This window comes from Sander lucioperca, chromosome 8, assembly GCF_008315115.2.
Source record: "Sander lucioperca isolate FBNREF2018 chromosome 8, SLUC_FBN_1.2, whole genome shotgun sequence".
Taxonomy (NCBI): Eukaryota; Metazoa; Chordata; class Actinopteri; order Perciformes; family Percidae; genus Sander; species Sander lucioperca.
In genome coordinates this window covers 32,736,216-32,748,752 of record NC_050180.1, presented here as the reverse complement: position 1 = coordinate 32,748,752, position 12,537 = coordinate 32,736,216, and the positions used below count along the sequence as shown (strand labels likewise).

General features: G+C 41.5%; 1 protein-coding gene across 3 annotated transcripts in view; it reads left to right on the top strand.

Moving 5' to 3' along the window:
* The window catches only part of ankrd44 (ankyrin repeat domain 44), a 41,839-nt gene that overhangs the window by 28,296 nt on the left and 1,006 nt on the right, over nucleotides 1-12,537 (top strand). For 2 of the 3 annotated variants that reach the window (XM_031298907.2, XM_031298824.2), the window contains exons 16-28: nucleotides 1,345-1,456; nucleotides 2,140-2,211; nucleotides 2,548-2,749; nucleotides 3,325-3,412; nucleotides 3,508-3,625; nucleotides 5,202-5,424; nucleotides 5,844-5,931; nucleotides 6,486-6,569; nucleotides 8,116-8,261; nucleotides 8,394-8,476; nucleotides 8,608-8,690; nucleotides 8,849-8,940; nucleotides 10,088-12,537. The exon at nucleotides 10,088-12,537 is cut by the window's right edge and continues 1,006 nt beyond it. In XM_031298907.2, coding sequence (XP_031154767.1) covers nucleotides 1,345-1,456; nucleotides 2,140-2,211; nucleotides 2,548-2,749; nucleotides 3,325-3,412; nucleotides 3,508-3,625; nucleotides 5,202-5,424; nucleotides 5,844-5,931; nucleotides 6,486-6,569; nucleotides 8,116-8,261; nucleotides 8,394-8,476; nucleotides 8,608-8,690; nucleotides 8,849-8,940; nucleotides 10,088-10,347 — 1,651 coding nt within the window. In that variant the 3' untranslated portion in view covers nucleotides 10,348-12,537. The remainder of the gene's footprint in view (nucleotides 1-1,344; nucleotides 1,457-2,139; nucleotides 2,212-2,547; nucleotides 2,750-3,324; nucleotides 3,413-3,507; nucleotides 3,626-5,201; nucleotides 5,425-5,843; nucleotides 5,932-6,485; nucleotides 6,570-8,115; nucleotides 8,262-8,393; nucleotides 8,477-8,607; nucleotides 8,691-8,848; nucleotides 8,941-10,087) is intronic. The other variant, XM_031298983.2, reaches the window with a different exon arrangement.

The following is a 12,537-nucleotide window of genomic DNA, read 5'->3' as shown; positions in this document are numbered from 1 at the left end:
TTGACTGCCATTCATTTTGGCGTCACTTTGACAGCGAATAACTTTACATCTGAATTTACATTACATTACCTTGTATCTCACGTTATGGCTCCGTAGCAGACGTTTTTCTAAAAATAGGCTAACGATTGTGTCATAACCACGCGACTTTCTGTCGCATAGTAGACAAATTACCGTATAGTACAGGAGAAGCTCGCAGACAGTTTCGACTTACATTAGCTGTTTAAGTTTAATTACTAATGTTAACTAGCATTTTAGTTAGCAATAATTAGTCTGTGCCTATGTTATCTCCTTACATATACCTATGCACTTCCAACTTTCAGACAGGTTGCTCACGTCACATTTACGTCGTCAAGCTCAGTTGGAGGCTGCTCAGTAACGCTCAGCGCTCATCGGAAAAGTGCTTCTAATAGACTTCACTGGTCTCCGTGAAAATCTACGGCGTCGCTTTGTCCATTAATTTCACTGTCTATGGCTTATCCTGACTATACGGTAATTTCTCTACTGTGCGACAGAAAGTCCAGTTACGACACAATCGTTAGCCTATTTTTACAAAAACGGCTACTACGGAGCCATAACGTGAGGTACAAGGTAATGGAGCCTTTTATACATTGTCGTGTTTCTTTAGAAATAAACAATGGACAAATAGAGTTTTTAAACACTTCAGATGTTATTCGTTGTCGTTATTCGCTGTCAAAGTGACGCCAAAATGAATGGGTGTCAATGGAATACTAGTGGAAGGTGATGGCTTGTTAGCCTCGAAATCTCCCCATAGGAGGTACGCTTTCCGGATTCTCGCTTACCCCCTTGGTGGTGAAGGAGTTGGCTAAGGCGAACGCTAGTGATGCTAAGCCGACGTCACGACCAAACGTTAGCGATTGGTTATGGCAGATCCAGAGTGGCTCTGGGCAGATCCAATAGTTTTAAACTTCAACAGAGTACCCGCCTTCAAGGAAGGCTGGTAGGACCAGACTAACACCCTTCCACCAAGTTTCATGAAAATCGGGCAAGGAGTTTTTCTGTAATCCTGCTGACAGACAAACCGAACCGAAAACGTGACCTTCTTGGTGGAGGTGATAGCGATAAATGGCAGATTAATCGATAAGGGAAATAATTGTTAGTTGAAGCGCTGAATTAAGCATATTGTTTTTAATATGGGACACTGGATAACTCATTAAAACACTTCATTTGTGTTTTGTTGACACTATTGTCCCCCGATGCAAGGCACAAATGAAATGGTGGCGTTTCTTACAGTAAAAATGAAAATAAAGAGCAGATTGTGATCCCGTTCAGTTTCACGTTAGCTGTGTTGTGTCATGTATGATAACTGCCGTGTGTGTGTTCCAGATGTTTAGAGTTCCTGCTGCAGAGCGGAGCGACGGCCTCGCTGAAAGACAAACAGGGCTACAGTCCCGTCCACTACGCTGCGGCCTACGGACACAGGCACTGTCTGGAGCTGGTCAGTACACACACACACACACACACACACACAGGAAATAGTCTTATTGTGACTCAAGGCATTTTCTTTTGGCTGATCATATTTTCTCTGCACACCAAACAAGTTTTCTGGTTGACTCTGATTTGTGTCAAACATTTACAAAACAGACTGATCTCACAAAGTGGCGTATATATGACACGCCAATTCGTATGCCGTTTTTGCGCATTATAAAGATGCATAATCGTTTTTTTTTTTTTTTTGCGTGTTTATCAATGCCGTTTGGCCTCCATTGACCTACATTACATGTGAATTATCGCTGTAGCGAGTAGTATGAAAGGAGGGATGTTGGTTGGGGTGGCGGATAGGTAAAACACAGAACTTTCACCCAGGAGGGCCGGGTTCGCATCCCGCGTGTAGTGTTTGTCAACCTTTTTTTTTTTTTTTAATATAATAACGCCTTCCCCAATGTTTTTTTCCTAAACCCAACCTTTTTTTTTTTTTTTTTAACACGCGTGTGACGTTGTTCTCGCGATAGCATGGCACGTTCTCACGATAACATGTTTACATCCGCTGTATACAGCGTAGACACACATGGATAGCTCAAAATGTGTAAAGTTTAATAAATTGTATGAAGTAAACTGCATATTCTATATGAGGCGACTGTCAGTAGGTTTCATGTTGATATGTGCTGTTGTGACCTGCAGCTGCTGGACAGAGACGACAGTCACCAAGACGACCCTGAATCTCCGAATCCTCGGAGCCCGCTGCACCTCGCTGTGAGTCTCACACACACATACACACGTTTATCATCACAGATAAGAAACTGGTGTACTCTAGAGTTTGGCAGGTTTAGAGCTTTGCTGATCAGCTGCTTTGTGATTTCTCATTCAGAATTTTAAAGTTTTGGCTTCCTCACTTCCCTGTTGTATTCTGTGTGTACAAACAGAGGCTCCATATCAAATATTAGCATTTCAAGATTTTCTTTCTGTAGAAATTAATGTTAAAACGATTTGGTATAGGTTGTACATCAATTCATTCTCATTTTAAATAAATGTTAACAGCAACATGTGACCAAAGAAAGTGTTTTTTTTAAAGAGTCTCTGTCTCTGCAGGCGTACCACGGCCACGCTCAGGCCCTGGAGGTGCTGCTGCAGGGCGAGAGGGAGGTGGACCAGGGAGACGAGGTGGGGAGGACCCCCCTGGCCCTGGCCGCCCTCCGGGGCCACACTGAATGCGTTCACACCCTCCTCGGCCAGGGGGCGTCGCCACGCGCCACAGACACCCAGTACGGACGCAACCCTGTCCACCTGGCAGGTGGGTTCAGTTTCAATCTCACATATTCCCTCTTCCTGTTTTCTCCGTCACGTTAACATCTGTATCAACACATGTTGTAGCTGGATATGGCCTAAAGTATTCTGTGTTGGATCCAAATATACCGTACGTTTTGTATTTCTGTTCTGGAATTTTAGTAGTGATAGGATAGAGGATAGGATGTAGTGATAGTTTGAAAATTCTCTCTGTACAAAAATGTACTTTACTTCCACTGTGTGCTCATGTGTTTTTAACTTTATGCTCCTGTGGCATTTTGTATGAGTTGTACTTGGAGATTAAAATATGACTTTTATTACCTATTATTACTTGGCATCAGGTGTAAATGTCCCCATGACTATGTGTGTATAGTGTGTATAGAAGGTTGAATAGGTCCAAATTTCTCAATTATTGTCACTTGAGCGTATCGTTTAGCTGCAAAAGTGTCAAACTGAATGACTTTCTGAAGCAGCAGTGAGTGAGGTTTGAAGATCTGATGTGTCATCATGACTATTAATAAACATTTCTGTCACTCTGTTTCTCGTTCTTCCTGCTGTCACACCCTCTGTGGCTTCCTCCAGTCATGAACGGTCACACGACGTGTGTGCGCCTTCTGCTGGATGACTCGGACAGTGCAGACCTGGTAGATGCTGATGACTCTCAGGGACAGTGAGTGGTTTGGATTTTTTTTTCTCTTCCTATTCAAGTTTTTGCTCAAACTGTTCCAATTTTATTTTTACACACCTCCTCTGCCTCGTCTGCAGGACTCCTCTGATGCTGGCGGTGGCGGGAGGACACGTGGACGCTGTGTCGCTGCTGCTGGAGCGGGAAGCCAACGTGAACCTGGCGAGTAAGCACGGCCTCACTGCACTGCACCTCGGGGTGAGCATTAGCCTTTCTTCCTTCCTCTTTCTTGCCTTTGTGAAGGCTTGAGTGTGCCACCAGAACAATTTTCAGTGTTTGATTATAATTAATTGATATCTTTCAGTGCACATCTAAGAATATTTTCTGTTTGGTTGGACAGTAAATCAAACTTCTAAAACTTCTAAGACATTATGAACCTCTTACAAATCTAAATTTACTGAAATTGCAATTTCCAATACATCTGAATCCCACTTTATTATCTGTTCCTTTATCACTATGTTTAGTGTTACAGGTTATTTTGATGTTTTGGATTGTTAAACTGTAAATATCTGCTTACCTGTAAATCAGGTTCACATGATTTAAAAAAAAATCTTTTATACTTCAATTGTTTGTACTTCCATTTAATACTCTGTATGTGCTCTCTATGGCAACATTTAAAACACTTTACTGGAGTTCTTGCTTTCTTGTATCTGCAATTTGTGCGTGTTTTACATTTACACACATTCGTAAAGCATTTAAATTGACTTCCTGCGGTTCCAGCGAGTCATTATTAGTTTCTAATTTTGCACAACTGATTCTCAAATCTCAGATGATCTGAGGCTGCAGAATCAGTGACATCTTTTAAATCTCTTTGTATCTTTGTTTTGAAAAGTGCTGTATCAATATAGTTGATTATAATTATAATAAGATTCCAAAAAGGTGACCAAACCTAGTTTCTCTCTTTTATATCTCACAGAAATGTAAATCAGTAGCTTCCTAGAAGCCTTCAGACTTGTGTTTATATATTATATATAATTTTCTATATCATTATATATAGTATTATCATATAATAGAAAATGCGTTACCTGTAGAAAATGCTTGTGAATGCTGAAAAGCGAAATTGCTAAAGATAAACTGGATTGCTGGAATAATTGTGTAAGAAGAAGGTGAAGAAGTGAGAATAGTTGGAAAAGTGGGAAAGGTTTTAGTTAGTATGCATTTCATTGAAATGTTGAATAATACCAATAATGTATCAAACTAAAGTGGTATATTTTAAGTTTTTTTTTTTTAAAAGCTGTCGCTACACTGAATTGCTGGTTAAAATGTGTAAGACGCAGAAGTTGTAGGGACATTTGGAAAAGTGGAAATGGTTCTAATTATTAAGAATGTCTTAAGAAAGTTTTTGTAAAAGCTGATACTAAGCTGAATTGTCCAGCCCGGACTGGGCATCGAACCAGGGGTCAGAGTCTGCAGGGCCTACTTGCTGGTGCTATTTGGAGCCGTGCTAACCCCTGCACCACCATGTCAACTAATAAATCACTTTGAAAACAGTCATAGTATAGTATGTCGAAAAAAGTGATAAAAAAGGCGATGCATAGTATGTTGAAAAAAAGTCATAGTATAGTATGTTGATTTTTTATATTGTGCTTATATGTTATTATTATTTTATGTATTTTATATATATATATTTTATGTATTTTATTTATATATATATATATATATATATATATATATATATATATATATGCTGCCCTCACGACCTGACCCCAGATAAGCAGATGACGATATATATATATATATTTTTTTTTTGAACCTTTTCATCTTTTGTCCCCAGCTGCTGTGTGGTCAGGAGGAGTGTATCCAGTGTCTGTTGGAGCAAGAAGCTTCCATTTTGCTGGGTGACTCTCGGGGTCGTACCGCCATCCACCTGGCCGCCGCCCGCGGTCACGCCTCGTGGCTCTGCGAGCTGCTGAGCATCGCCGGCTCCGAGCCACCGGCCCTCCCCCCGCTGAGGGACCACAGCGGCTACACACCGCTGCACTGGGCCTGCTACTACGGTCAGTGTTCATGTACCATAAGTCTGCACGCCGCTGTCTTTCTTTTTTCATTGCTCTTTATTGAGCACTCCGATCATATTTCTGCTAATGTTGTGTTTATTATGAAGTTACTAGGGATGTAACGATGCATCGAGAATCAGTTAAAAAAATTGAGATACAAAATGAATCGCGATGCAATTTTTTTTTAACAACCTAGGGTGTAATCTACTTTTGATTTCACTTGTTTGACTTCAGACGTCACTACCTCTTCTTAGTATATTTATTTTAAGAGATTTTTTTCTATTTAATTATTTTTAAGTGGGATTTCTTTTGAAAAATCGATTCTTTTTATTTATTTAATTTTTTTGTTTTTTAAGATAAAATACAATTTAAGTTGCACTTTTGATAAGAGGACACATCTGTTTGTTGTGTGTGTGTAGGTCATGAGGGGTGTGTGGAGGTTCTGCTGGAGCAGAAAGGTTGTCGCTGTATTGATGGGAACCCGTTCACCCCTCTGCACTGTGCTGTGTAAGTCACACATGCATTGAATATTATTTATGATCACTGTTTTTACTGCTTTTCACTGAAAAATGTCTATCGTTTTGAAAGGAGCAGATAGATTTAAACAGATTTCAGGTTCATACTAGGGCTCTAAGTAATGATTGTATTCACTATTAACTGAAACGGATTCATCATTTAGTCTGTAAAGTGTCAGAAAATGGTGAACAATGCCCATCACAACGTTTTGCTTGATTTGTGGGATAAAGTCCAAACTGTTTTTTTGATTGTTCATTCCGTTCTGTGATATAAAACACTGAAAAAAGGACAGCTCAGAAAGTGAAAAGAAAATACGAAAGAGCTGCTTAACAATTATTATTTTTTTCATCAAGTTTTCAGTATTTAAAAGTGATACAAATAAATATTGATATTTATTTGCTCTAAGCATCGTTAACTATCCTCTGGATTTACAGTGAGCAGCAGCATCAAAGTGAACAGCTGAAACACAGTGAACGCTTTCAAAACGTCATCATTTCCAACACTTAATTATCTGTCAGTGATCCTGTTTGTTTTTAAACTCCCAGGGTGAATGATCACGAGTCGTGTGCATCGCTGCTGCTGGAGGCAATGGGTTCGGACATCGCTGGCTGCAAAGACGCTAAGGACAGGTAAGACTTGTGTGTAGTAGGGGAATGTAACTACAGTGAGTACATTTATTAAAGTACTGTACTTAATTACAAATTAAATTTGAATTTAATTTAAATTATTTGAGTATCTCAGTATGACAGCTTTAGTTACTTTTCAGATGACAGTTTTTCATCCCCTTCCTGTCCAGTGTAAACCACGTATCTCCAGATATGTTGAATGTTTGTGATAAACTGAAGGTTGGAGTGTTCCTTTATGTGTTGTGAAAATGTTCCTCCTTCTTAAGCTAAATAGTATTTAAAAAGCCTCTTGCTTGGATCAGCTGAAAAAAGCATCGTCACAAAGCTGAAAACAGCTGTTTTTCTGCCACCATGAAAAACTTTTAAAACTCTTTAGAGATACGTGGTTCTCACAGGACAGCGACGCTACAAACATGATCATCTTATAGAATATGATGCATTGCTGTAGATTAAACTACCCAACAGTATATGAAGGAGTTAAAATGAGCACAACCTTAAATATCTACAGCAGGAAAATGCAACATGCACATGAATGCAGCAGGAATATGAATCCAGAAACAGCAGATAGAAGAGGAAGACACTGACAGGGAACATTTTCTGTAACTTTCTGAAACCGACAGTCAGACATTCACACCCATTACACGCAGTGATTTTCCAGCTGTGCCGAGGTGAGAAAGTACGCAGGGTTTGAACTTCTGTCTCAAGGTCTCTCTGTTACACGGCTATTTATGTCACTTCTATCCTTTAACTTTAGTGTGACTCTGTGGCTCTGTGCGCATATGTCTGCGTCTCCGTCTCTCTGTCAGAAATGGATTTATTTTTTTTTTAGCAACATTTATATAACATACTCTTAAACGTTTATCTTTTAACTGGCTTAAAGCTATAGTGAGTAGTTTCTGTCTCCCCCATGAGGAATTCTTAGTAATGACAAGAAAACTGTCGGCGCATCCACATGATACAAGCCTTCCGTGATCACGCACCGCCCCCACCCCTCCTCCACGCAGTTGCTAGTAGCCAAGGAGGACACTTCAGAAGAGGTCATTATCTTCACTCGAATTTCTGCGCAGGAAAGTCACCGGACGCCACAATCTTCTCATACTGAGAAATACAGAGAGAGCTTTGTAGCAACTCATTTGGCAATGGCTTGAACGTAACGGACGTTCATTAATATCAAAAAGTTACGCACTAAAGCTTTAAGGATTTTAGTTTGTGTATGCTGCAGAAGGCCGTCTGTCAGGGCTGAGTGAAACCATACACCTATGCCTGCGGGATGTGATCGGGTAACTCCAACATACAGTTCACTTGGAGGTTAGAGGAAATTAAAAGACTGATTTAAAATGGCAGATGTCTGCAGGATGTGTGTGGGACCTGCCTACCTGCTTACTCCAAGCTGAAGATCAGTATCAGTTGCCTTAAAACAGAGCTCAAAATGAATGCTCAGTTAATTCTAGAGTTTTTCGCCTGAAGCAGTAAGGTTTTGAATGCAGGACTTTCCACAGTGTGGTATTAGTACTTTTACCTAAGTATACTATCTTCCTCTCTCCTGCAGGACTCCTCTTCATGCTGCAGCATTCTCGGGTCACGTCGACTGCGTCCAGCTGCTCCTGTCTCACGATGCACCTGTCGATACTGTGGACCAATCGGGTCGCAACGCACTGATGATGGCGGCGGAGAAGGGCAGAGCCGGAGCCCTCGGTACGGAGAGGTTTTACTTTGCTTGTGGCTTCAACACTGCAGTGTGTTTTGGCTCGTGCCCTATGTTGTTACATTGAAATGTATGCATGTTAAGTGTATGTGTGCTGGTTCTGATTATGTCTCGTGCTCCAGAGGTGCTGTTGACCAGCACCAGTGCCAACCTCAGTCTGACGGACAAAGACGGCAACACCGCCCTGCATCTAGCCTGCAGTAATGTAAGTCTCCAGCCTCCATCTTATTCATTTATCGACTTGATTCCAATGTCTTTGTGGCTTCAAAAATCAGCAAGTAGGAATGGATGTTTTCGTCTCGGCTCTCTAAATAACCTGACGTCGCCTCTTTACAGGGAAAGGAAGACTGCGTGATGTTGATCCTGGAGAAGCTGTCGGACACGGCACTCATAAATGCCACAAATGCAGCGCTGCAAACGTGAGTATCTAAAACCTCCTGTCCATTACAAAAATAAAGTATTTATAAGATGGTATGTTTTCACTCTCTACACAGTTATCTCTCCGTACAAAATGTGGGATTCAAGGCGCACAGGAAGTCTCTGTTAATAAATATACAACCTTGTGTCCGTCTGTCAGTCCTCTCCACCTGGCGGCTCGTAGCGGTCTGAAGAAGGCGGTCCAGGAGCTGCTGTCCCGAGGAGCCAACGTTCAGACGGTGGATGAGAACGGTAGGGTGAACCTGGTTCCCCCCAGCTGCTTTATAGGGCCTAGCTGCATGCAGTGGCCATTGGTCAGCGTGAATGTTTTCATCCTTTCCAGCATGAAGTTGACTAATGAATGATTTAAAACAAAACAAAAAAACAATTCCATGTGCGCTGCAAATGAATATCTTTAAAAGGGGGTTCCCGCTAGTCATGGGATTTGTGGAATATTATGGAATTGAGACGGGATATTTCAGGATTTTACAAATCTACACCCCTTTCACCCTTTAAAAGAAACCACTTTTGGGCGACAGTAGAGAGATGACAGGAAATGAAGGAAGAGAGAGATGGGGAACGACGTATGACAAATTCATCGCAGGAGTCTAATGATTAGAAATACTTTGTTTTAAATCAGCACTCCCCTGATTTAGCATTGCCCTTCTCTAACATTGTCAGACTCATGATAGACACTTTAAAATGACTATAAATACAATAATCGATGAAGCAGAACTACAAATAGCTTCTTTTTATATTCCACACCTACTTCCTTGTCAAAATCTGGCGCCTACATTACCCACAATGCAACTTGACTGCTGAAAATTGATTCAGAGATTCTTACTTACTCCACACACACTTCGTTTTTCATCACACAGCTCCCTCTGGAGACACTAAGTAGCAGTAGACTTCCCCAAGACCCGTAAACAAACTTTAATGTGTAAAATAATAATAATAATAATAATTCAGGAGGTGGGTCTTTAAGGGTTAACTTGTTTTCAGTAGACCTGTGCAAAATAACAACTTTTCAAAATCTGACTGAATTATAAGAGTGTTTTACCTCTGGCTTGAGTGGGAACCCTGATTTAAACTATATACAAGCTGCTTCTTTGCTTTTTATTGGATGTATTTCTTGTGTAGTGAAAGACGTCAGCTGTGGTTGTCTCTGTGTGCTATTGCAGTGTACCCCCTTCATGTCAGTGTACCCCCTTCATGTCAGTGTACTGTGTCAGCTGGCTGAACACTAATGGAATGCTGCTCCGTCCCTCCTTTGTCTTCTTGCTCCTGTTTCTGCTTTGCCTTCCTTGCTTCCTCCATGTCTACGTCTCGCTCTCCTCCTCTTCCTTCTCCCTCCCCCGCCCCCCCTTCTCTCCCCTCCCTCTCTGTCTCTCTACCTCAGGTCTTACGCCTGCTCTGGCTTGCGCTCCTAGCAGAGAGGTGGCTGACTGTCTGGCTCTCATTCTGGCTACCATGATGCCTTTCTGCTCCCCTTGCAGCTCCGGGGCTCCCTCCCCAGGCTCCCTGCTGAGGCAGCTGCCCCACCAGGGGGGTAAAGGCCCGGGCACCGGCCCTCGGGGGCCACGCAGCCCCAGGAACCCCTCCGGACCCTCCAGCGAGGGGACCACCGAGAACGACTCAGAGGACTCGGAAACCTTCTGACCCCTCCTAAACCGACTCTCTACCCTTCTACCTCGAACTGTGCACCTGAACCTTTCACCCCGCACCCCCAGGAATGATGCAGTGTTTTAGTCTGTAGTGCACTCTTGAGGGAGAAAGGTAGAGACTTGGTTGTGACACAGCTTGGATGTTTTGCAGTGTCTGTATCTTGTACAGAGTCGCCCTCCTGTGTGACACCATGCTGGAGGCCCCACAGCGCTTTTTCTTAGTGCCCTTTTTCCAAGAACGATGAGCAGAGCAGCCACACTGCCCCAGGATTTACTGCTGCAGCAGAGTAACCTGCTTCACGGAGAAGAAGAATTCGATCTGGACCAGTTCTGGTCTGGGTCTGCATGCTTGTGTTAACTTACACCACGGTTAGTTCTTTCTACTCACGGGTGCTTAAATCCAACCCGACCTCGGTACTTTAGTCTCTGCATGGCATAGCAACTCGCCTCCGAGACTTATTTTGTCTTTTTAAAAAAAAAAAAGCCATTTGTACAAAATTAAGTAGGCCATTAAGTACGTGTCATTTTAACCTTTTTATGATTTTTTTTTGTCTTGTTGTTGTACCAAATATTTGACTTCCACGCGCAAATAATTAACGTACTGATGAACAGGTACACAGATCTTGTTTTAATCGTTAACAACTGAAGCACAAATTTGGGTTTTCCTTTTCGGTTTTGATGGAATGTGAATAATTGAATATAAATTATAATGTGGTTTAGTAGTTTAAACATTCACCAGAAAAATAGAATATAACGCACTGGGTACATCTTAATTACCTTAATTGCATTCACGTTTCGCTTATTTGTGCGAGGAGAAATTCAGGAAAAGATGCGAGGAAAGTTTTTTAGAGAGAAGAGACGTCGGAGGCTGAATGCGTACCAGTCAGTTCCACAGGCAGCGACAGTGGCGGGACATGGTGTTACATACCAACAACCCTCCATAGTTCTGGTTCTACATTGTCTAACGATACACAGAACCATAAACGCAAGAATACTTTTTCAGTATTAACCTACATTTTATATATCACTGCACTGCATGAATAATATCCCCTCTTTGGGGATAAAGGTGGGGTTAAAAATTAGCCACAGTTAGGAGGGCCAGAGGGGGATCGAGGCTTATTACAGGGGCACTGCCCCCCCCATAACTGCCACTGTGCAGCATAACTTTTTATTTTTTTAAATCAAGTACTTATTTGCGTCTGCATTTATTGATATTGTGTCTGTAAATTCATTTATAAATAATTATTAATAATGAATAAGTCATTTGTAACCAGCAGATAAAAATGAGACGCGTGTTTTCCATTCCTCTTCGCTAATAAGAGAGAGTGAGGAGATAAAAAGGAGATTATAAAAGAGATTTGTGTCCAAAATGTTACCGGATATTGCAACCCCAACCCTTCCTCAAGCGATCAAACGAACGATCAAATAAGGGAATTGGGATGTACCCACTGATTGAACCCAGGGCTGCAGATGTTCCTGCACTGTTCCTCGCCTCCTGTAGATCAGGAAAGCCAATGGTGACCAATTCCCAACTGGGCCGTTCTAAATGTCTAATCATGCAAGCCCAGATTCTCCATAAAGACCACATTTTTTAATCACTTTTGGGTCCCGCTCAGTTCGTTGTGGTATTTATTATCTATTACATGATGGTACAAATACTGCCAGCACTTAAAATGTAAAATAACACAGGGCCTTGACCACTTTCCTCCTCCCTCCTGTTCGTCTACCTACCAGCTATGTGCCATTGTCTCAAACGTGTCCAGTGCCTTGATGTCGATCCATTTTTGTTTTTTTTACAACGAATCCTTTTGTTAGTAGATAATATTCTTTAAAAGAATCACCTCACCAAAATCAATGAACTGTGGTGGTATTGAGCCGTGCAAGTTTGTCCAGGTTTTGAGATATTTGCCTCAGATACAAAATCAATCAATTCATTATTTCTTTTGTGCATTTTTGCCTTTTAAATTGACAGAATACAGTCGAGACGCACAACATTGTTTTTTGGAAGGACAGATTGGTGTTGGGTTTTGATACATTTTGAATTGTTGTAAGCACCACAAACGTGGAAACACGGAGGCAGAAATGATCTCAAAACCCGGACAAATCAAACCAAAACTATTTGCACATTTAGCTAGATGCAGTTCTTTTTTTTGCCCTTTGGGTTAACGGATGTTGACAGAAATGT